This window comes from Quercus robur, chromosome 4, assembly GCF_932294415.1.
Source record: "Quercus robur chromosome 4, dhQueRobu3.1, whole genome shotgun sequence".
In the NCBI taxonomy this organism is placed as follows: Eukaryota; Viridiplantae; Streptophyta; class Magnoliopsida; order Fagales; family Fagaceae; genus Quercus; species Quercus robur.
In genome coordinates this window covers 36,429,946-36,451,105 of record NC_065537.1, presented here as the reverse complement: position 1 = coordinate 36,451,105, position 21,160 = coordinate 36,429,946, and the positions used below count along the sequence as shown (strand labels likewise).

The following is a 21,160-nucleotide window of genomic DNA, read 5'->3' as shown; positions in this document are numbered from 1 at the left end:
TGCTACTATTGATGAGCTTTGGGAGATCATACGTACTAAGTATGATTATGAGCTTTCTTACTATAAAGTATGGGACGCAAAACAAAAGGCAATTGCTAAGATTTTTGGGGATTGGGAGGAGTCTTACCAAAGGTTGCGAAAGTTGTTGTTGGCATACTTGGATCAGGATTCGTGTACCCAGTACAGCTATCACATCATACCTAAGCCATTAGAAGGTACTACGTTACTGCGCTATGTATATTGGGCATTCGCTCCATGCATTGCTGCATTCTAGTATTGCATACCAGTGATCAGTATTGATGGAACTCATTTATATGGTAACTACAAAGGGGTATTGATGATTGCAATGGCAACCGATGCTAACCAAAAGGTTTTGCCTATCGCCTTTGCTGTTGTGGACAAGGAGTCAGGGCCTAGTTGAGGGTGGTTTTTAGAGTGTCTCAGGACTTCAATAGAGCGTGTTGTACCTAATAAGGACATTTGCATTATTTCTGATCGACATACAGGTATCAAATGCGCCATTCGAGAGTGGCCTAGAGGGCAAGACGGAAGAGAACGGGTATATCATCGATATTGTCTTCGACATGTTGCTAGCAACTTCAACACACACTTTGATAACCCGACTCTAAAGGCATTGGCCTTGAAAGCTGGATATGCGACTCATGATGCTAAATTTGTGTCCATAATGCAAACCATTAAGGAGGCCGAGATTAATTTACTGAGGGATGTAGACCCTACTGATCGTCGGATTACACGTTATATGCCATACACATATCTAATGAGTGAGGATCTGGACAAATGGACCCAGTCACATGATGGTGGAAAACGTTACGGGGCAATGACAACCAATATCTCTGAGTGCTTCTATGGGGTACTTAAAGGTGCCCGCGGTTTGCCCATTGCTGCAATGGTTGAGTTCACTTTTTTTAAACTTGTTGCATATTTCCACGATCGACATAAACAAATTACTTCTGATCTCTCTCGAGGTAAGGTGTGGAGTGATTATGCAATGGAGATCTATAACAAAAATGAGCAGAAAATTGCAGGACACACTCTGAGGAATTATAATCATGCAGAGGGTATATATCAAGTGGTTATCCCGTATAACGACCATAGAGCTGGAGGGGGAAATCACAGTCATGATGTGCGCATATTTGATAGAACCTGTGGTTGCGGAAAGTGGCAAAACTTGAAGATCCCTTGTTCACATGCAATTAAAGTTCTTAAAGGTCTGCATCTCGATGCGCCCAGCTATATTGACCCATGTTACAGTCTGAACAACGCCATTCTCACATATTTTCACATAATTTTGTGGTACCAAAGTCAGAGTCATTATGGACAGACGTTCGCGGACCACGGTGGGTGCCTGACTCACAATTGTTGCAGGCCAAAGGTCGTCCTACGATGTCAAGAATAAGGAATAAAATGGATGGGGTACGGCGAGAACGGGGAAGCCGGATGGAAGATCTGGACTTAAGGGAGATTCAACTGAGGCAACGATGTAGAGTGTGTCATCAAGAGGGGCATAACCGCAGATGCTGTCCCAATTCCTGTGGGGCTTCGACAAGTGGTAGTGTTATGAACTAGGCAAGTGCCGTCACTGTTTTTATATAATATACTCAGAATGTCATTTGGTTTTTGTTCTTTGCATTTGGAACCTAATAACCGTATTTAATGTTTGTCAGGCAAGCGGAGATTTGATTTTCGTAAGTGACATTGTACGTGGGACTTGCCTACGTAGGTGATTATGTAGAGTATGTTGTATCAGTATGGACAAGTGTTAGGTGACTATGTATAATATGTTATATCAGTATGGAGCTTCCGCTAGGCGAATATGTAGATTATGTTGTATTAACTTAGTTGTTATTTTGTTTATTGTTGTAAATTACGGATAATTGAACTATTTGCTATCCATTGTACTCGTTACATTAGTTGCGTGATGCAGCTTTTTCCTATAATACGAACAATGATATTACTTTGGCAAGTTCAACCACAAGGCCCTTCTAGTATTGAACTACCATTGTGTGGTAAGAGGGCAACTATATAATTTTATTGAATAGTTACTGTTTTAATTTGGTTGTAGAATTTTAATGTATGAGCTTTGCCTATCATATGCTTGTATGTAGTTGTTTGATGTGTTCTGGACCCTGGAAAATCTGCTGTAGGGGAAAACTAATTCTGGTCCCATGCTGAATACTTGCGGCAAAAAAAAAAAACATCCCAGTAGAACTTGAGTATCTTATACTCGATATCTTATACTCGATTTCCATAAATAGAAATCGAGTCTCTAAGACTTGATTTCTATTTATGGAAACCGACTATAAAATACTCGAGTTCTACTTGGATTTTTTTTTTTTTATTTACCCCAATTTGAGAACTAATTTCACGTAATTTCCCATAGAGTTAAATTTAAACTAATTCTGGTCCCATGACCTGCGGCAAAAAAAAAAAAAAAAAAATCCCAGTAGAACTCAAGTATCTTATACTCAATTTCCATAAATAGAAATCGAGTCTTAGAGAGTCGATTTCTATTTATGGAAATCGAGTATAAGATACTCGAGTTCTACTAGGATTTTTAAAAAAAAATTTTTTTTTTATTACCCCAATTTGAGAACTAATTTCAGGTAATTTCAAGTATAGATAAATTTAAACTATTCGTCCCCAATATTTTTTTTAAATGTACCACATTTATCTAAATGAATAAAACATCCTTCTCCAAAAAAATGAAAAAAAGAAAGAAAAAAAAAATGTACGTTGTGACCAAGAAGAAGAATAATAATACAGGTTCTTTTTTTCTTTTATTACTCTTATATCACACACAAATATATATATATATAGCAGTATTAGCACATTAAATCAAAATATATTAAATATCTCTTTTCTTATATATATAAAATTATAAATTCATTATTTTTTTTTTCTAATTCGATACGTACTAAAGACGGAAATTTGATTCTACAAGAAAAATAAACAAAAAAAAAATGCTCTTCCTTGTACTCTGGTTGTTTTCTACTAAACCGCCAACATCGAGGAGTAAATACCTTGTAAATCCAAAAATATAACTGAAAATAAACAAAATAAAATTATACAATCTGGTTTTTTTGTTTTCAACTGCCAACATCTAAGTAACCCAACCTTGTAAATCCAAAAAAAAAAAAGAAAAGAAAATCAACATCTCATGTCTTCACAATCCAACAATACACAAAAAGCACACATTCAGTATAATTTCATATCACATTGTAATGCACAAACTAAAAGCAAGAAAATTGAGTGGAATATTAAAAGTTCAAACTTGTTCTTTTAATTTTATTTTGAATATAATTGAAGTTCTAACTATAATTAGCTCATTTACAACCACTACATGGTATCATTGATCCCTAAGTGCTATGTCCCATGCTACAGCTACACATGCCCAGAAAACTAAGCCACATGTGCTTGTCCACTAGAGGAAATAATTTTTATTAATCATTCTGGTCGTCTAACCAATAGATTGATAAAAGATTGACAGTCATTGTCTACGGACATTCTTGTCAGATACTTGAAGTAAAACACATATTACATAAAAATGTATCACAAAAGAATATTTAACAAAATAAACAGAGATGCCAGTGGTATTTAAAAAACTTCAACAAAGGGTAGGCACCCCCGCCTTGTTTTTTATATCCATAAAAAGAACAGAACTGTTGGTTGTGTGTGAAGAACAAAGCCACGGATCAATGGCTCAAAGGGTAGTGGAGTGAAACAAAACATTAACATGGAGACACACTACTTCCATAGCTTCCGCAATGACATGTTTTTCTCGGTCTCCTTCTTCATTACCTTTGCCACTACCATCTCAAAATCTTCTTGTGTTACATGAACCCTCCTCTCCCTCAGAGCAAACATCCCAGCTTCTGTGCACACAGCTTGCAGAAAAAAAAAAACGAAAAAATGTATGACAATATGATTATGCACAGAGAAAACACACAATCTTTCACTTCTGAAGACTCTAATAGCCCAGTGCAATAGCTCGTTATGGAATTAACAAGACTATACTTATCATTCTGTCCAAATCCATCCAAAAGAGTTGAGATTGTTTAAATTGAATAAAATACTGGCAATCTTTACAAGAATGAAGCCTATTTTGACATGCTTGCCAAATACTTACAATAAGAGATGAATCTGTTTAAATAGTTGAGGTCACAATAAAGAAAAGTACCAAAAACTAAACAACCCAATCTGCATAATGAAAACACACACGATACCTTTATTTTATTTGATGCTTCAAATCCATCCAGCTGGTTGAGAAGCTCCAGCATAGTCCGCTGCACTTCACTGTCACCATTGCCACTACCAGATTCCATTCGAGCAGATCCAATACTGTCTATTTCATCCATAAATATGATTGATGGAGCATGTTCCCTGCCAAAGAAAAAGAGAAGTTGATATCCAAAATGCTTAGTTTAAAAGAATGTATGATTTACAACCTAATATGCCTCCCTAATCAAGGAAGTAATATGGAGACACAATAAGCATTGGAGTTTAAATGCAGAAAGTAAAAGGGTACACGAGGCAAACCTCCTTTATCTCTTTAATTGCTGGTCAAGACCGCCAATCATGTCATATGTGGAATCTGGAACCTTTTCAACTTTCATGAGGTTGACCAATGGATCAACTTTGGTTGGCAAGATTAAATGAAGCACATAACTGTCATTACGGAGAGCAACTCTTGTTGATGGAGTTATCTTGGTGATATCGATATTTTTATCAATGTCAACAACATATTTCCGTTCAGGATGAACCTGGGAAACAAGATGAAGCATTAGATAAAAATGTATTCAAACTGTTATCAAACCATCTCTTATTAACAAAAAGGCACTCCTAAGGCACTCCTTGTGCATGTAATAGTCTATTCCCTTGCTAAAATATCATTACTTTTCAAAAAAAGAAATAGTTAAGGCACAGCTGCAAATTTACAATTGAGTGCATTCATATAGGAATATTACTTACCTTAACTAAAACCTTATTCTTCCCCATTACTTTGACAACTTCACCAACATATGATCCAAGCTCCTGGAGTAGCTGTAATTCTTCCCTAAGCATTCTCACTGTCAATTTTTTAGATAACGTCATTGACCAAATCCTAACCAAAACTCAAGAAACTAAAAAATATATACCTAGAAACATAAAATAAAATTACTGCAATTGATTAGATGCAATATTTGTGTGTTATGCAATCAACTTTAAATAAATCCATCAATTTTAATGACTAGCCACCCATCCTAATTCCTAAATGAAGAGAATAATAAAAAAAGAAATGGAAAATAAGTTAGTGTTTAGCATCCCATGACAACCATATCCACCCATTACAATGCCATGACATTTGAGCCAAAACATTGATTAAATGACATCCTGATAACTGAATAGAAGTTGCAGACTCGCCATAAAGCACTTAACTTTCTGATATAGGAATTTTTTTACTCAATGTAAAAAAAAGGGTGTGATAAATTTACAAGTAATATAATTACATTGGGAAATATTATCCCAAGAAAAAAATTACATTGGGAAATCAAAGTGACTCAAGCAGCGTATGACGCTTCATGACAATTGTAATATAATGAATAATGTCAAAAATCATACAAAGTGAAACCCAATAGAGCTAACTTTAATGCTAAAATACTCTGCACAGTGACACAACAACTTACTGCAAGAGCCTTAGCTGAATCTCCTTCAGTTAAAATCAAGGTACATTTATCAGCCACCCACATAAAAAGCCTACAAAAATTTTGAAGCTACGGCTGTATAAATATAAATAGAGTGTGTTTTTCTGATAAAAATCTCGTTATGCTAATTCAAGGTTGCAATATTTGGGAAACAAGCATACCTTTTTATTCAATAAAGGTTTCAAAACCTTCATTCAGATTAGCTCCAACATCTTCAAGCTACTTGAACGTGGACCTCAAAGGTAGGGTCCAAGGAAATTGAAGAAAAGGCTGATGAGGTTCTAAAGTTGGATATCTTGGACTGTTGGACTCTAGAAAATCATTATAGATGGTCTAAATCTAGAAATGTTTAACACTTAGATTTAGTCCATCCATAGGGATTTTCTGGCGTCCAACAATCCAAAATATCCTATTTTAGAACCTCATCAGCCTTTTCATCAGTTTCCTTGGACCCTACCTCTGAGGTCCACGTTCAAGTAGCTGCACTAATATCCACTGCATGTGATTGAATCCCCACCTAGAAAGAGTCATACAGTAGTCTGTGAGATATATACATAATTACTTCCCTAGCTAAGATCATAATGGGATGGAGGCCAAGGTTGTAGGTTAAAAACCAACTAGCTGAGTGTGTAACAAATGCAGTGCAACTAAAAAACCATAACAAAATAACTGATGCCATTTCGAAATTAGAAGAACATCAGACTTACAAGCTGCAATCTCAGTGGAGAATAGCACGATAATTTGTAGAAAACTAAACACAGCCAAGCAACAAAGGTCCCTTTCAACCACAATCACAGTAAAGTCCTGTCAGTAAATTTGTAAGGATTAACCAAACAAATAACATGATTAAAACAAATATATGATGATAAATTGCAGCTAAAACATCCCCCTTGAGCAGCGTACCATGAGAGCCTGATGCCTTTAATGATGATAAATCCAATCCATATTCTGTAATTAGCAACTTTGCAGATGGACTGATCCTCGCAACACTTGTTTTCTGAGCTTTAGCTTCATTTCCATCATCACGATGCGTTGGCTTTGCCTCTTTGATTTCAGAACCACTGCAAACACTATTGTTTACTGTCTCAATATCAGCTGGATCCTCAACCTTGCAAAACAATAGGCAATGGTGTTTTCATAAAGTATAAGTGGCTAGTTTAAAGGATGACATTTCCATAAAGTAACAGTGCAGAAAGAAAATATAGCTAGAAATCAATTTAACAGGCAATTAATAACAATCTCTACATTTCTTTTTGGGGGGCAATAAAACATATTAAAATTTAGACTAGAACAATGTCAACCCTTTACAGGTGCAGGCTGGAACCATTAGCAAGCTTACAGGTGCCCTACTGCTCAGCTATAATAGCATTGGCTGAAAGTTGCTAAGGTCAAAAGTATGCTATACATTTGTACAAGCATTATCACACTTACTGTTATTGCAATAGGTTGACCCACAGCCACATCCTTTGAACCTTCAGGTGCTAGTATCTTAGCCAAGTACCTAGACCCAACATTCCATTTAAAAATGTAAGCAAACATGTTAAAAGTAACAAATAAAGGGCATCATTATTAACAATTCAAATGCCTCCGTACCAATAAGAAGAAACATCCCAAAAATGATAAAGAAAGGAAGTGCCAGTTGATTGTCTAAAACAGGAAGTGCCATTATGGCATCTTTTAGAGGCCAAACTTTGACTAGAACAGGTACTCTCTCTCTCTCTCTCTCTCTCTCTCTCTCTCTCTCTCTCTCTCTCTCTCTCTGTTTATAAATTACCAATTTTCCCAAAAGTTTAAGCTAGGAAATAATGAATTCAATCACTTAACTAAAATTCTAACACTCTCTCTCATATGTGGGCCTAAACTCCCCCATATCAAGTGGGACTCAACACGTAGGATTTAAACATCATGAGGAATTAATTATATGAGGAATTAATTCCAAAGACAAACGACTCATCTGATAACATCAAGGTACCAACCTTCCAGTAAATATATGTTCCCTAAGCCCAAGAATTGTATGGTGCCTCACACCATCATGCTTTTTAAGAAATTCTTGAAGCAAATTCCTCATTTTTAATGCTTCCTCCATGTAGTTATCCTAAGAAATAGACACTTTAACCAACTGATATATGTTAAGAGAGAAGGTAGGATGTTTATTTAGATTTAATAATAAATATACCTGGTTCATATCTATTGTTTGCAAGCCTTCACCACGTGTAAATATAATGGCATGGTTCTGATTTTCTGGCTTTCCCTCACCTAAGATTGCTGGTCCAGGAAGTTTTATTTTATAAATAATCTGCATGGACATTGAGACAATCAAGTTGAATATATTTTAATTTGGGAGATTGATAAAGACTAAAGAGAGTTTGTGAAGCTACACTCATACACACACAAATTGACATTAAATTAATAAAAGAGTAAATGAGTTTGAAATTTTTTAGAGAGAGTGAAAAGAAAATGAATTTATAAAAAAGAGTTATCCGCACAAAAGTCAACTGCTTCTCCCAGCAACTCACTCAACATTTTATCTCCACACATTTGGCTGTCGCAAGGACTACTGTATACACATAAGATGGTTGTTCATTCTTTTTTTTTTTTTTTTGGTAAGCAACAATAATTCATTCTTCTGGGGAGCAAATTTTCACCTCATTTACTCCCATCCCTTAAACTGTGCTAGCGAGCAAGTGAGAGAGGGCCACAACCTGTTATGTTATGCATATAAATGGATCTACTGGAGTCAACATAGACACCTTTAATGGTGTTGGCTTATTTTCGTAGCTTAGGTCATCTCACTTGTGTAATCAACTACTTCCATTTAAATTGCCAAAAGTATCATCGACAAAGAGGGCAAAGGGATTACTGACTGGGCAAAAGCATTTGCAAAAGTCCTTTTTATTTTTATGTGTTTTTTATAAGTAATGAAAATGCATTTGCAAAAGTCCTTAACACTTACAAATGCACTACGTCAAACTTGAGGCATGCTATTTTATGAGTAAAATAAGTTTTAGATGGCATGCATTTTGTGATAAATCCCCAAATCTTTAGTATGCAAAAGATCAAATGAGCTTTTACCTGGTCCAAATTCTGCACAGGATCCGAAGAATTAGAATTTGGCAAAGCAGCCTTCACTAGACAAGAATAATAAGCCTTCTCATTGACCTTTTTGGAATTGTCTTTGTTGGGTTCCTCTAGCTCATCAATGTATGCCACACGAAGTGATGGGTAGCTGCCAAATGGAAATATATCCATCAATAGAAAGTTAAGACAAGTAGGAGTTCGAAATATAAAGTTGGGACAAATACGTTGTCATGAGCCTCAAGATGTCCTGTGCTCGAGGATCACCAGATCGCTTGTGAATTCCATATTGCTGGCATGATACCACATAAGTGAATTTCATATCAGACACAGCTTGGCATTGTGCCCAGAGAGACCTTTCCCCCTTCGACTGGTCCTCTAAATTTAATTCTACAGCTTTATAGCCTTCCATTAAATCTGAAGATACAACAGTCAAACCAAGAAAAGAAAAGCCACTTAGTATCAAGATGTCCTAGCTTGGCTTAGTTTCAACTTTCAAGTATCAATGCAACTAAGTTTTGATGGCAATATGCCCAAGCCAAAACAACTTTACCCTTTTGAGTTGTAAAGACAAAATGCCCAATAAATTCAAAGTACATTCATTGAAAAAGAGGTAACACCTTTACTCCTCAAGTTAAATAACAAGTGCTTCAAGACAGTCACGATTTCCAAGAGAAAGTGAGTACAGATTTTATGAATCATAAAACCAGGTAAAGCAATTGTAATTGAATTTGCAAACAAATGATAAACAAAAAGTTGATGAATGCAAACCTTAATAGAGAGCCTCATCCTTCCACACCATAAAGCTGGCAGGATCCACAACAGTTGGTTGGATTATCTCCTTTGCAGGGAAGACTCCCCATGTCACAACATTCACAGCAGTTTGGCAGACATTGGATATCCAATTCCCTTCAGTGACTCAAGCAGCCATGTAGGTTAGAGATGGGAAAGCCTTGCTTTTGTCAACAAGTGCATCCAACTTCTCCCTGGAACAGAAAAACTCTACATATGCCTTCTGATAAACATACCCTCCAGGTCCACCCCATCCTGAATCGTGCCAAAATAAGTCAAGAGGCATCAAAATTTAAATAGCCAGAAAAATCAAAGATCTAAAAATTATTTTGACAAAACAACTACAAATATTAAATCAGATCACCTTTCAAAATATGAAAATAGAGAAAATACTGTTTAATTTGACAACAATCTTTGAACAAAATAAGTGCCAGGCATACAAGACATCTTAAACATATGCATTAATAATTTATTTATTTATTAATAGAATTAAATAGATAGAACAATGTCAATTCATATATACATGTCTTTATTTAATAACTAATTTATTTAGTAAAAGGGAACACTCATATAGCAGAAATGGAAAAGGATGATGAAACTACCAAGTACAAACTACCAGGAATCAAAGTTCAATATCAGCTTGTAGCACAATAGAGTTCTCTATGTACTTTTGATTTTTCAGCAATTTAAACACTTCAAAGTAAGATTCTCAACAGTAGGAATCAAAAGAAAATTAAATCATTACTAACATCTAACTTGTGCTAGAGGCACTTGAATAGACATAAGATATGAAGTTATTTCATAATTTTTTGGATGACAAGCCCACACATGCAATGCATATAACAGTTTTTACTCACCAACAGATGGGGAATCAGATTTTTCCCCATTGACTGCTGGTTGGCTATTGACAGTGACGAATCCCTTTGTATTAATCTTCCCCAGCTGCTCATTTATGATTCGTGTCTCTGGCTGAAGCCCATCTAACTCTGACCATGGACTGCTTCTCAATTTTCCAAGGCAGTATTTCTTAAATTTCTGATATAGAAAAAATTCAAAGTAAAATTATGGGAAACTCTCTGGCAATGAGGAAAGACTATTACGCCCAAAATGGAGACTGTACCTCCTGAATATCATCAACATTTGTCAAGGGTGTAGCCCATTCTTCAAGAAGTTTCTTGTCACGTGCTCGTGGCCGCATGAACTGTTCAATAAATTATGACTTAGGTTATAGATGGCCATGACTAAAGAAAATACATTTAACAGTACATGTAGCCTAACCAAATCACGGTTACTTCCATTTATTAAAACTAAATTATTCAATGAATATTTTCTACACAAGCAAGCAGTTGCCAGATACACAAAAGAGATGAGGTCCTAGGACTTCATATAAATGAAAAAAAATAGAAGAATGAAATAGCTATTCAAGGTATTATTATTCATTATGAGGACTGAGACAGAACCAAAGAGGTTTTGTATTCTCTACTTGTATCAAGATTCTTTTACAATCCAGGCAATCACCACTTGGAGAGTGTGCATATTATGCCAGAACCCATATAGGCAACAGACTACCATTCAGATGATTTTATTTATTGATTCCACCAAGAGCCTTGACAAACTAACTCCACAAGGGTTAACTTTATACTAAACCAGATCGCATATTTCCTTACCACCATCGGAATGATGTACTATTGTTGTAAACCTTTTTAAAACAAAAAATGTAATGCTGTTGTTCCCAAGACCAAAGACCATTGACATTTAGATATTATATGTATGTAAAACCAACAAAAATAGATATGATTGCAATGCCAATAAAGAAACAACCCTTTATTGTTACAAACCAACATTTTTAAATTTTTCAGTTTTACACACGCACGCGGTGGGTCTTGAACCCATGACCTTATCCTCCACCTTGCTTTTACAAGGGGAGGAGGTGCCATCAATAAATATCAGCCTTATGAAATGAATGCAACATTGTCTTAAGTATTAATTATTCATATCAATGAAATGAGATGATACAAACTGCAAACATAAAACGAATAAGCTTGTCATCAAGCCATACGAAAATATATTTGCTAATAAAGAAAGGAATTCAGAATTCTCAATGTTTTCCTTACAGAATTTAAAAATAGTGAAAGGTTCATCATGATGAATTTTTAATATTTAGTACACAACAATTAAAAAAATAGAAGTTAAATGATCGTGCCCACCTGATAGTCACTTAGTGCTCCATATGATGGATTGCAAGAATCACCCCACCGCCCATGTGGGTACTGGTCCCAGCCTATAGTCCTTGATATATAGCTCTTTGGACGATTAGCCCTACCATCAATGGCTCATAAGATAAGAAGTCTTGAAATTTAAACATACAATAAATTCTGTGCATCCCTAATTAATTGCTGGATTTTAGTCCAAAATATAGCCGTTTCAAATGTTGCATACCAGAAAATTGGACGAACGTCTTCCTTCACACGGAAAACATTAGTTGGGCGTCTCCAAGGCAGGGACCTTGAAATTTTGGTCTCTTCAATCAGACCAAGATTCTGCCAAGTGCATCCATTATCAGTACCTAAATGTTGTATGAGTACTAATATGTCACACACAATTGACTAGGATATGAGAAACAACCATTAATATAGCTAATGCTGACTTCTCCATGTTTAGGGTATAAAGATGCAATGTCTTAATCCCATGAGCTAAAATCTTCTTGCACATTTCAGTTCCAAGAATTCCATAGGCTTTGACAGCTTCTTCATTGTCCTTGATAGGCTCCAAGGCGGCCATAATTTCAGCAGGTATCTACAATATGCCAATAGATGCAAACACTTTATCACATTGATATGCACTGAGAGAGGCAGAAAGACAACCACCATATTTCACAAGTTATCAACAGAACACACCATAACAATAACGAGTAACCATTTAGCAAATACATGCAAGGCAGGTTTTTCCACTTCCTACATTTATGAAGTTTGTGTCCATTTAAATTATTATTAATACAACAATAAGAACATCACCAATAAATCCTTAGTCCCAAAAGTTTGGGGTCATGCATGGATCCTATAATAGGCTTGAGCTACATGTATTCTTCTTTGTCATACTATCCTATCCAAAATAATACTCTCTTTAACCTCCTTAATGAACAAGTCCTTTTAGGTCTCCCTCTAGCTATTTTTCTTCACTGAAGCATATAATAAGTTTGACATAATTCAAGAGTTTTAAAGGTTTGGCAACAACAAAAAAGAAAAAAAATTAACTGGAAACAGATTCTACCCATTAATATTATTGTTTAGAACTCTAGCATATACTAGAGGAATAAAAAAAAATGATGGAAGTAGTCTGTGAATTACCTTAGTTTTGCAAAAACCAGTCATGCGAATGAAGCCCTTGTAGTTATTAATAGGCATAATTCCAGGAACAATTGGGCAAGTAATTCCAATTTGGCGACAATCATTCACAAATTTGAGGTAAATGTCAGTGTCATAAAACAATTGTGTGATGATTACATCTGCTCCGGCATCCACCTAAACACCATAACATAAGCACAAGAGAACATTTTATTAATAAAAATAAATAAATTCATTTCACTTTCTTTTTTTTCTTAAAAATTCTTGAATCAACCATTAATTAATTACATCATATACTAGAAGTGTGAATGTAGTACAAACAAAAAGCAGAATATATATAATATAATATAAAGAGAGTGGTGTTGGTGTTACCTTCTGCTTGAGATAAGCAAGATCCTTGTGATAAGCTTTGAGTGTAGCCAACCCATTTTCTCCGATCCCATCGGGATGTGCCTCTGCAGAGACCAAATATTATTAAGCAGCAGAAACAAAAGAATCAAACAAAAAACACAAAAACAAAAGAAGAAAATAAACCTGGATAACCAGCAACGGTAATGCCAAAGTAATCACCATATTGGAATATCTACCTCCAGCTAATGTCCTTATTTGAGGCATTCACCTAGTTCCAATAATGTACGTTCAAACCATATTGAAAACATAAATAATCTTATTGAAATGTGAAAAGAGAAATAATAATGGAATAAAGTGTGTTGTTTCACATTAAGCTTTCAGATATTTTTTTTGAATTTTACGCCGTCTCGTATAATGAGGAGGAGGTCTTGCATGTCCTTCGTCAGATGCCTCGGGCCCAACATTGTGTCCATGTTTGTGCCCCCTGTCCCACATGGAGGTACCTTTGATATGCGTTTAGGCCGACCTTCAGCCGATGTAGGTAACCCAACCGCCTGCTCAGCCTGAACATGGGGTGGGTCAATGGCTGAAGAAGGGGTACTAAACGAACTACGGGAGGGTGGCTCTTGCTGCATGTCAGGTGGGGTTAGATTAATACCCAGGTCAAAGGATGGAATGGGTGACAGCTGAAGAAATGACTGTGGGATGGGTGGACGAACGTCAGACTCAGGACAAGGAAGTGGGGTGAGTGGAGGGATGGTGGGGCAAGGAGATGGATGTGGGGTGGGTGAAGGGATGGTGGGCATAGGGGCTGGATGTGGGCTAGGTGAAGGGATGGTGGGCGTAGGAGCTGGATGTGGGTTGGGTGAAGGGATGGTGGCGGTAGGGGATGGATGTCGGGATGGATGTGGGGTGGATGAAGGGATGGTGGGGCTGGCGGATGCATGTAGGGTGGATGGAGAGGGATCGAGGGTAGGGACAAGCTGAGGGGTAGCAACAGGCGGACGAGATTGACATCCGGCCGGAGCTGTGCTCGTGCTTAGGCCGACAGGCATAGCTGCCTCCTCAATCGGGGCCTCAGGGATAGGAGGTTGGACACGTGTCATCGCCTGCACTACCGTCAGCACCTCAGTAATGTCGTTGTGGTCCTCCGTGCCCACTGGGTGACGCCTCAACAAACGGACGTATCCTTCAATCTGCACATGGAAAAACCACACATATTAGTAATGCAATACGAAATCAACAATGCCAATCGATAATAAAATAAATGTTGGTTCTGAATTGGTTCTGCTACTAATAATTGCAAATTAAAGGGAGATGAAGTGCTAAGCAAAAAATGTAGTAACAAACATCATGCTCTCTAAACAGTGGTTTCATGGTAAGAAATACGGTAAGATGTAGAAGACATTGAGAAGTTACCAGCAGAGTCACTACAGCACCAGGCCTATCGATGAACCTCCGAGTCACCCTTTTGAACCAGTCGTGGTACTCGTGCTGTGGAGGCATATCACCAAGCACTGCTTCACAACGCCGATAAAAGCGATTACCCCACTCAAGGATATGCATAGCATGTTTCTGCATCCAATTAACACCGATTTTCCCCCTCAAATCAATGCCATGAAGCACTCTGTCAGTGTCAACATCGCAGGGAATTTCTTGGATCATCCCAAATTGACGAACTACACGATCCGGTGTATGTCTCTCTACTAGGTGGAAACATACAAGCGGCATTGTTGCCGTCCATACGGCCCTCCCTGCAACGCACCACGGCGGGAGGTCGTCAAAATGAGCTTCATATGGCTGCCACACCACCTACAATAGCCAAAAAAGAAGTACACAACACATTAGGGAACAATGTTTATATTTCAAAGTTCACAAAACCTATATGGACGTTCGTAAAAGCGTAAAATAAGGCATTTTCATACCTAGTCTGGCAACATGGAAGCTAGTTGCTTGCGATACCTGTCCCTGAAGGTGTGGGCGGGCCTATTTTTCTTGTTTGGGACCCACAACCACCTACAATCAAGAAGAAGGGATCAATAAGTACTGAGATAATCTTAAAACTATAATGTAATCACATATAATGTAAAAACTATAATGTAAAACTAAGATAATGTTAAAACTAAGATAATGTAACCACATATAAGTATTGAGATAATCTTAAAGATATTAAACTAATTAATAATATCACTAGAATAAGAAACGGCCCTTTTAAAAGACAAAGAACAAACCAGCTATATTGAGAGTCACAAAATTATAGTAGATTAACATAATCATATACATTGAACCTCGGTTTAAAATTTTGTTATGTTGACATAAAAAATTGCTAGAAGCCTTTAAAATCAATAAATAAAATCAAGTTACATGATTGTGGGGTTGGTAATGATCACATAACAGTATGTTATAGCAATATGAGGTAGAGACTTACTTCAAGGATAGTGGACCACGTACTGGAGGACCATAAGCACCCACTGGCGGGCCACGCTCAACTGTCGGGCACAAATAGGGGAACCTGGCCCATGCCCAGTACTGGAGCAACAGTAAGCACCCACCAATCTGACAGGTGTCCTCGCTTGCCCTGCATAGCTCTCGATACAACCATGCTAGGCAAGCACTTCCCCAACTGTACCTCCATGGGTTGTGAAGGTCTTCCAACTGCTGCACCCACATTAGATGCACCCTATCGTCGGATTTGTCCATGAATATTGTGTCCCCCAATAGCGCTAAGATGTAGTATCGTGCGTACTTATGCAGCTGATCCTCTTCAGCATCAGGCGGCAATGGGTTAGCAACTTCCTCCAAAAGCCGGTTGATGAGAATCCTCTGCCCATCAAGTTGCTTATGGTTGTTTTGATTTACAGGTCGAAAGCCAAGAAGTCCCGGCACACATCCACCCAAGTTTTTTGTGTGCTCCCTGTTATAGCGTCACCATCAACAGGAAGTTAGAAGAACCTCCACATCCTGCAATATGATGGTGACCTCACCATGTGGCATGTGGCATATGAAAGGTGTGAGTCTCGGGCCGCCATCGCTCCACTAAGGCCATTATCAGGCCGTTGTCAATCTCTCTACTCGGGACCCAGAGGAGTCCCTCCAAACCAACTGTGTTGATGATGTTCCTCACTCGGTCGTCCACCATTGGAGGTTGCTTGGAGAACTCTGAACTACGGCTACGGCAGGTAATGGACCCTGGATCCTGCACATAACAAAACCATGGATTAATATATGACAACAAATATGTGTACATTGTATGGATTAAATGCATGTGCACAAGTAAATGTTTAGTGTTGTGTTTTACCCGCCCATTCCAAATAGCTTCGGACCGATGCTTCGCCTACTGTGACAACACCGAGTTGTCAATGGGTCCAGGTTGTGTATAGTCAATCCGTCCAGCATTTGCAGCAGCCATACTGAAGAAGAATGATAAGTAGTTAGTTTCAGAATTGAACACACAATATGCTTAAATATATAGGTATGAGTTAGAGCAACTAAAGCCAGTTTGTACAATGAGAATTCAGTAAAAGATGAAAGACTGAACCAAAAGAGGCCAATATGAACACAAAGCTTTTTAGACTTAGGATAAATTATTTTTAAGGTTACAGTTTTGAACACACGCAGTTTTTGTATTTATTTTTATTTTTTAGAAGAAGATCACACACAGAATAATGCTTAGTTACAAATACCACAATACAATGAAGGGCTTTGATAAACTTACTATCAAACATGAGATTAAAGGGTAATTTAGGAACATAAAAAAAGAAAAAGAAAAAAGAAACTAATGTATTAATAAATATGATTGATTTCATATCAACAACTAAATAAATTAATTTTTTAATGAAAGAAACAATTTTTTTTATATCAATTTTATTACAAAATGCTTACAAATTGACATGATAATTCTTCTCCAAAAAAAATGACATCATAATAATTGTGATTGATGTCATGACAACCACATAATAAGTAAATTTCTTAATTACTTTTTTTTTTATGTGTTTTAAATATCAAAATTATTAGAATTTAATTATTATCTCATTTAAAAGTATACATAAAACATAAATTCATGGATTAGACAATGAAAAAAATCCTATTAATACAAAAATAGGTGTCTATAGTAAGAACAAATAAAATATATAATACAATTGTGGAATTTTCAAAATATTAATCCAATTAAAGGTTATTAAATAGTGTGATAATTAGCAGCTTTTTCCTATTATGAAAAGTGTAACTTAATGCTAACTACCTAAGAAAGGGATTTTTTCCCTTTCTCTAAATTGGTTTGGGGGAAATTTTAGTTACATGACCAACTTAATAGTCATGTAACTTGATTAAATGATTTAATTAATCATGTGATTTAATACATAACGATGTCATTATAAACCACCCCTAATGAGTGAGGAGATTCCTCCATCTTGGATTGAAAGAAAACTTTATCCCCTAAGCAATTAAATCACTAATTTTCAAAATTCCAATCAAATCCTACGGAGAAGTTAAAATAGGAGAAAACTCATATCAGAGTTAAGAAACCAATGGGATTAAGAAACCAATAATTTAATTCGTTAGAATTTAACCATACATATCATCATTTTGGATTCAAGCCTCTTATATATTTTGCAATGACAAGCATTTAGTTTTCCTAGGTGAATGACATATAGTACAGAGATTGAAACTTTTTCATTGTTTTGTGACCTTACTTATCCACCCTTCATGACCCTTTATGAATAAAGAGTAGTCATGGTTTTATCAAACTTGAAGGTTTGGACTCTCTCGAAGTGGTCCATTTTATCAAATTAGGAAGCCTTGGTTCGCTTGAAGCAAACAATAAAAGAATTGTGTAAGTAAAAGTTAAAACTAACTTCCTATAATAAATCAATAAGACTCATCATTCATCCTAATCTAAACTAATCTAACTAATCCTAATTCAAAGTAATTTAATTGAATCAATAAAACATCGTTTTGTTAGTGAAGTCTTCCAACAAATTGATAGTGAATTCAACTATCAAGTAACTCGATAGTTGAATTTTTCAAGCATCGTTTTGTTTGATTTCTCTTTATCCCTTGTACACTGCCTATGTACTTGGATTCATTGTACTCTTTCGGTTTTTTCAATGAAGTCTTACTTATCAAAAAAAAAAGGGTCGTCCAAGTTTGCGCCCAGAAGATTATGCCAGTATCTCATGGTCTTCTACTCCTCCTCCTAGTACCATCTCTCACAAATTCTCTCTAAGAGCTGAAACTACTTCAAAGGAAATTAGAAAACAACTTAAGCTCTAGATTTGATCAACATTGGCATTACAAAAGATGAGAATATCGTCGACGATCAGAAGATGTGATATCACCAAAGGTTCTCCTTCTGCACAGTTAAGAAATCCATTACCACACCAAAATTTTATGTTGCTCTCAATTGGAGTCTAGTAGGCTACTTTAAAGGGAGGAATTAGCTTAGGCACGGTGACTCTCTGTGCACTTAACTATTTGCAATTGCAATAGAGGCTTTTACTATGATTATGCAACTAAGTGTCAAGGAGTACAAGGAAAGCAGGTTGCTTTTTCGGTACCCATTAATATCAGGGAGATTGAGCTTTCATGATCATCTCTGATTGATAAAATCAATCTGGACAGCTAAAAATCTCTCAGCAGGAAGACCTCAGCTCCTTCAATCAGTATTCTATAGAATCCATGTTTATTTGGCTAGTTGTTTGAACTGCCTAGAAGTTTGTAAAAGCTATCAAGCAAGAATTCAGTAGCTTTTTGTAGAAAATTTGAGAGAAGTATGTTGGGGTGCTACAGTTGTTTTGGGCTTGGATTGTGTGCCAATGAAAGGAGGTTTGGGGTTGAAAAGGATAGAGGAATGGAATAAGGCAGCCGTTCTAAAGCATAATTACAATTTGTTTGTACAAGCAGGTTCTTTATGTGTGACCTGGGTGCACTATAACATTCAAAAAGGGAAGAGCTTTTAAGTTGTTAGGGTCCCTCAATAGTGTACCTGGGGCCGGAGGAAGATCCTAAGCTTGAGAAGCCTTGCTAAACCTTATCTGAAGTTTCAGTTGGGGATAGGATCCTTATTTTCCTTATGCATGATTGGTGGCATGCTGATGGGGGGCATATGAAAAATATGGATACAGAGCAGTATATAGTTCTGCTAGCAACATGGATGCCAAGGTTGCTGTGTGTTGAAGGGTTCTAACTGGTGTTGAAATCATGCAAGGCCAGATGACTTAGTCTCCATCCAAAGAAAATTATATCTAATTAAGCTAGAAGATGTGGATCAGCCTATTTGGGTGGTTTCTCTCTCTCTTTTTTTTTTTTTTTTTTGGTGGAGAATCTATTTGGGATGGAGGATCTAAGCAAAGTTGTTTGTTTTTTTATGCTTTCTTGTCCTCTGCTTCACATGCAGCATTGAAGCTGCGTGTTGGTGTTTGAACTGAGTTTTTCAATAATATTTTTCTGATTCATTAAATAAAAATTATAAGGAGAGAGAGAGAGAGAGAGAGAGAGAGAGATAATTTTTTATGTTTTGCTTCCACACATAAATACTCTTTAAGTTAATAACTTTTCTTTAAAGAACCTGCATTGTATGCATTTTTATCCCTACACATTGGTGGTACAAGTTGAATTATCACCTGTTAGTGCTTGTTGCTACTTTTGTAGCTCAATTCAGACTTAAAATGGTTGAATCCTCTTGTACTCTATTATTATCTTGCACATGATAGCCCATGTTAGAATCCTTTCTTAGTTGATATTTTTAAACAGAAGGAATAATGCCACACAAGCTATTCTGGTGGGTCTAATTTTTATCATGTGTGAAAACAAACTGCTTTTCATGTTAAGTTGAACTACCAATTCAAGATTTTTCGCAATTTAGATTTAGAGTTCTTCGAATGATGGGAAAGGTGGTTATTTATAGTAAAGTATGGTATGAAACTTATAAAACTTATGCAGCATTGGTTAACTAATAGAAAAACTATGATCTACTAGTACTATGGAAAAAAATAAGAAGGATCCGCATTTCAGTTGATAAATTCATATCAGTCTGGTGTAATCATTTCACCTAAATCATTTCACCTAAAGCATTCATTTCAGAATGCTTTAGCAAAAGTGCAGGAGTACCTGGAACCAGCAGATATCCCAACTGATTTAGAAACTATAACTGATGAGGAGAGACTTTTATTTCGTAATGCCAGATCAAACATATCAAACAAGCCCATTCCAATACTTGGCTACCCTAATGCCAGATCAAACAGATCAAACAAGCCCATTCCAATATCTCCTAAATGTTTCAATCAATCTATTATAAGTATATTTTGATCATTATCCAATTACAATTACACTAAGCATACGCTTCACATGGAAAATTTAAAATTACTAAATGTGAAAAAAAATTTAAAATGACAACCCAATTGAAATATTTAAATGTAAATAAAATTTAAAGGAGCACAGATGTAAAATTCACAAAATTAGAAAAATAAAAAGGGGTTTAAGACATTATCAAATTTACCAAGAAGAAAGTCATCAAACTTTCAGTAACATGGATCAAATTAAACACTAAATCATCAACTTTAACAAACCCTAACATCAACAATTTAATTTAACAAAGACCCAGTTAACAAACCCTAACATCATCACTGCAAAACAATGCATAGTTCAAGATTTGAGTATGAAATTTCCCTCATATCAATAGTTCAACCCACGAACAGAACAAAGCACAAAACAAAACAAAACAAAAAAAAAAAAAAAAAAAAATCAAACCCGCAAACCAATTCAATCTCAAAACACAATAAAGTTTCGCTCTTTTTTAGCAGGTTTAACAGTTTTATTACAAATTCAATACATAAACCAAAATAGAAAACAACTTCGTGAAACCAAACTTTCTTTAATTTTTCATGCATGTTTCTCGGC

The 21,160-nt window shown here is 36.2% G+C and overlaps 2 protein-coding genes across 7 annotated transcripts; both read right to left on the bottom strand.

Annotated features, from left to right (window-relative positions):
- Nucleotides 1-4,562: 4,562 nt before the first annotated feature.
- LOC126721808 (26S proteasome regulatory subunit 8 homolog A-like) lies at nucleotides 4,563-5,112 on the bottom strand. Its single transcript, XM_050424874.1, has 2 exons — nucleotides 4,990-5,112; nucleotides 4,563-4,781 (listed from the first exon to the last, which is right to left on the bottom strand). Exons 1-2 carry the CDS (start codon nucleotides 5,110-5,112, stop codon nucleotides 4,563-4,565), a joined length of 342 nt encoding a protein of 113 aa, XP_050280831.1.
- On the bottom strand, nucleotides 4,594-9,684 carry LOC126721243 (callose synthase 3-like). Of its 6 annotated transcripts, none has more exons than XM_050424296.1 (12): nucleotides 9,549-9,684; nucleotides 9,005-9,194; nucleotides 8,775-8,928; nucleotides 7,879-7,998; nucleotides 7,679-7,797; nucleotides 7,134-7,203; nucleotides 6,606-6,810; nucleotides 6,410-6,480; nucleotides 5,864-6,219; nucleotides 5,685-5,754; nucleotides 4,990-5,087; nucleotides 4,594-4,724 (listed from the first exon to the last, which is right to left on the bottom strand). In XM_050424296.1, the coding sequence occupies exons 2-9, from the start codon at nucleotides 9,187-9,189 to the stop codon at nucleotides 6,175-6,177; spliced, it is 969 nt and encodes a 322-aa protein (XP_050280253.1). In that variant the 5' UTR covers nucleotides 9,190-9,194; nucleotides 9,549-9,684; the 3' UTR covers nucleotides 4,594-4,724; nucleotides 4,990-5,087; nucleotides 5,685-5,754; nucleotides 5,864-6,174. The 6 variants fall into 6 exon arrangements, with proteins under 6 accessions (XP_050280253.1, XP_050280252.1, XP_050280254.1 ...); XM_050424295.1 differs by having other exon boundaries at nucleotides 4,990-5,074; XM_050424297.1 differs by having other exon boundaries at nucleotides 4,990-5,069.
- Nucleotides 9,685-21,160: the final 11,476 nt, after the last annotated feature.

Coding starts and splice junctions, on each gene's coding strand:
- LOC126721808 (XM_050424874.1), bottom strand. CDS start 5,112: ATGACGTTATCTAAAAAATTGACAGTGAGAATGCTTAGGGAAGAATTA. Junction 4,782..4,989: donor AGAATAAGGTTTTAGTTAAG/GTAAGTAATATT, acceptor CTTGTTTCCCAG/GTTCATCCTGAACGGAAATA.
- LOC126721243 (XM_050424296.1), bottom strand. CDS start 9,189: ATGGAAGGCTATAAAGCTGTAGAATTAAATTTAGAGGACCAGTCGAAG. Junction 6,811..7,133: donor GTCAACCTATTGCAATAACA/GTAAGTGTGATA, acceptor TTGTTTTGCAAG/GTTGAGGATCCAGCTGATAT. Junction 6,220..6,409: donor CTCCACTGAGATTGCAGCTT/GTAAGTCTGATG, acceptor GACTCTTTCTAG/GTGGGGATTCAATCACATGC.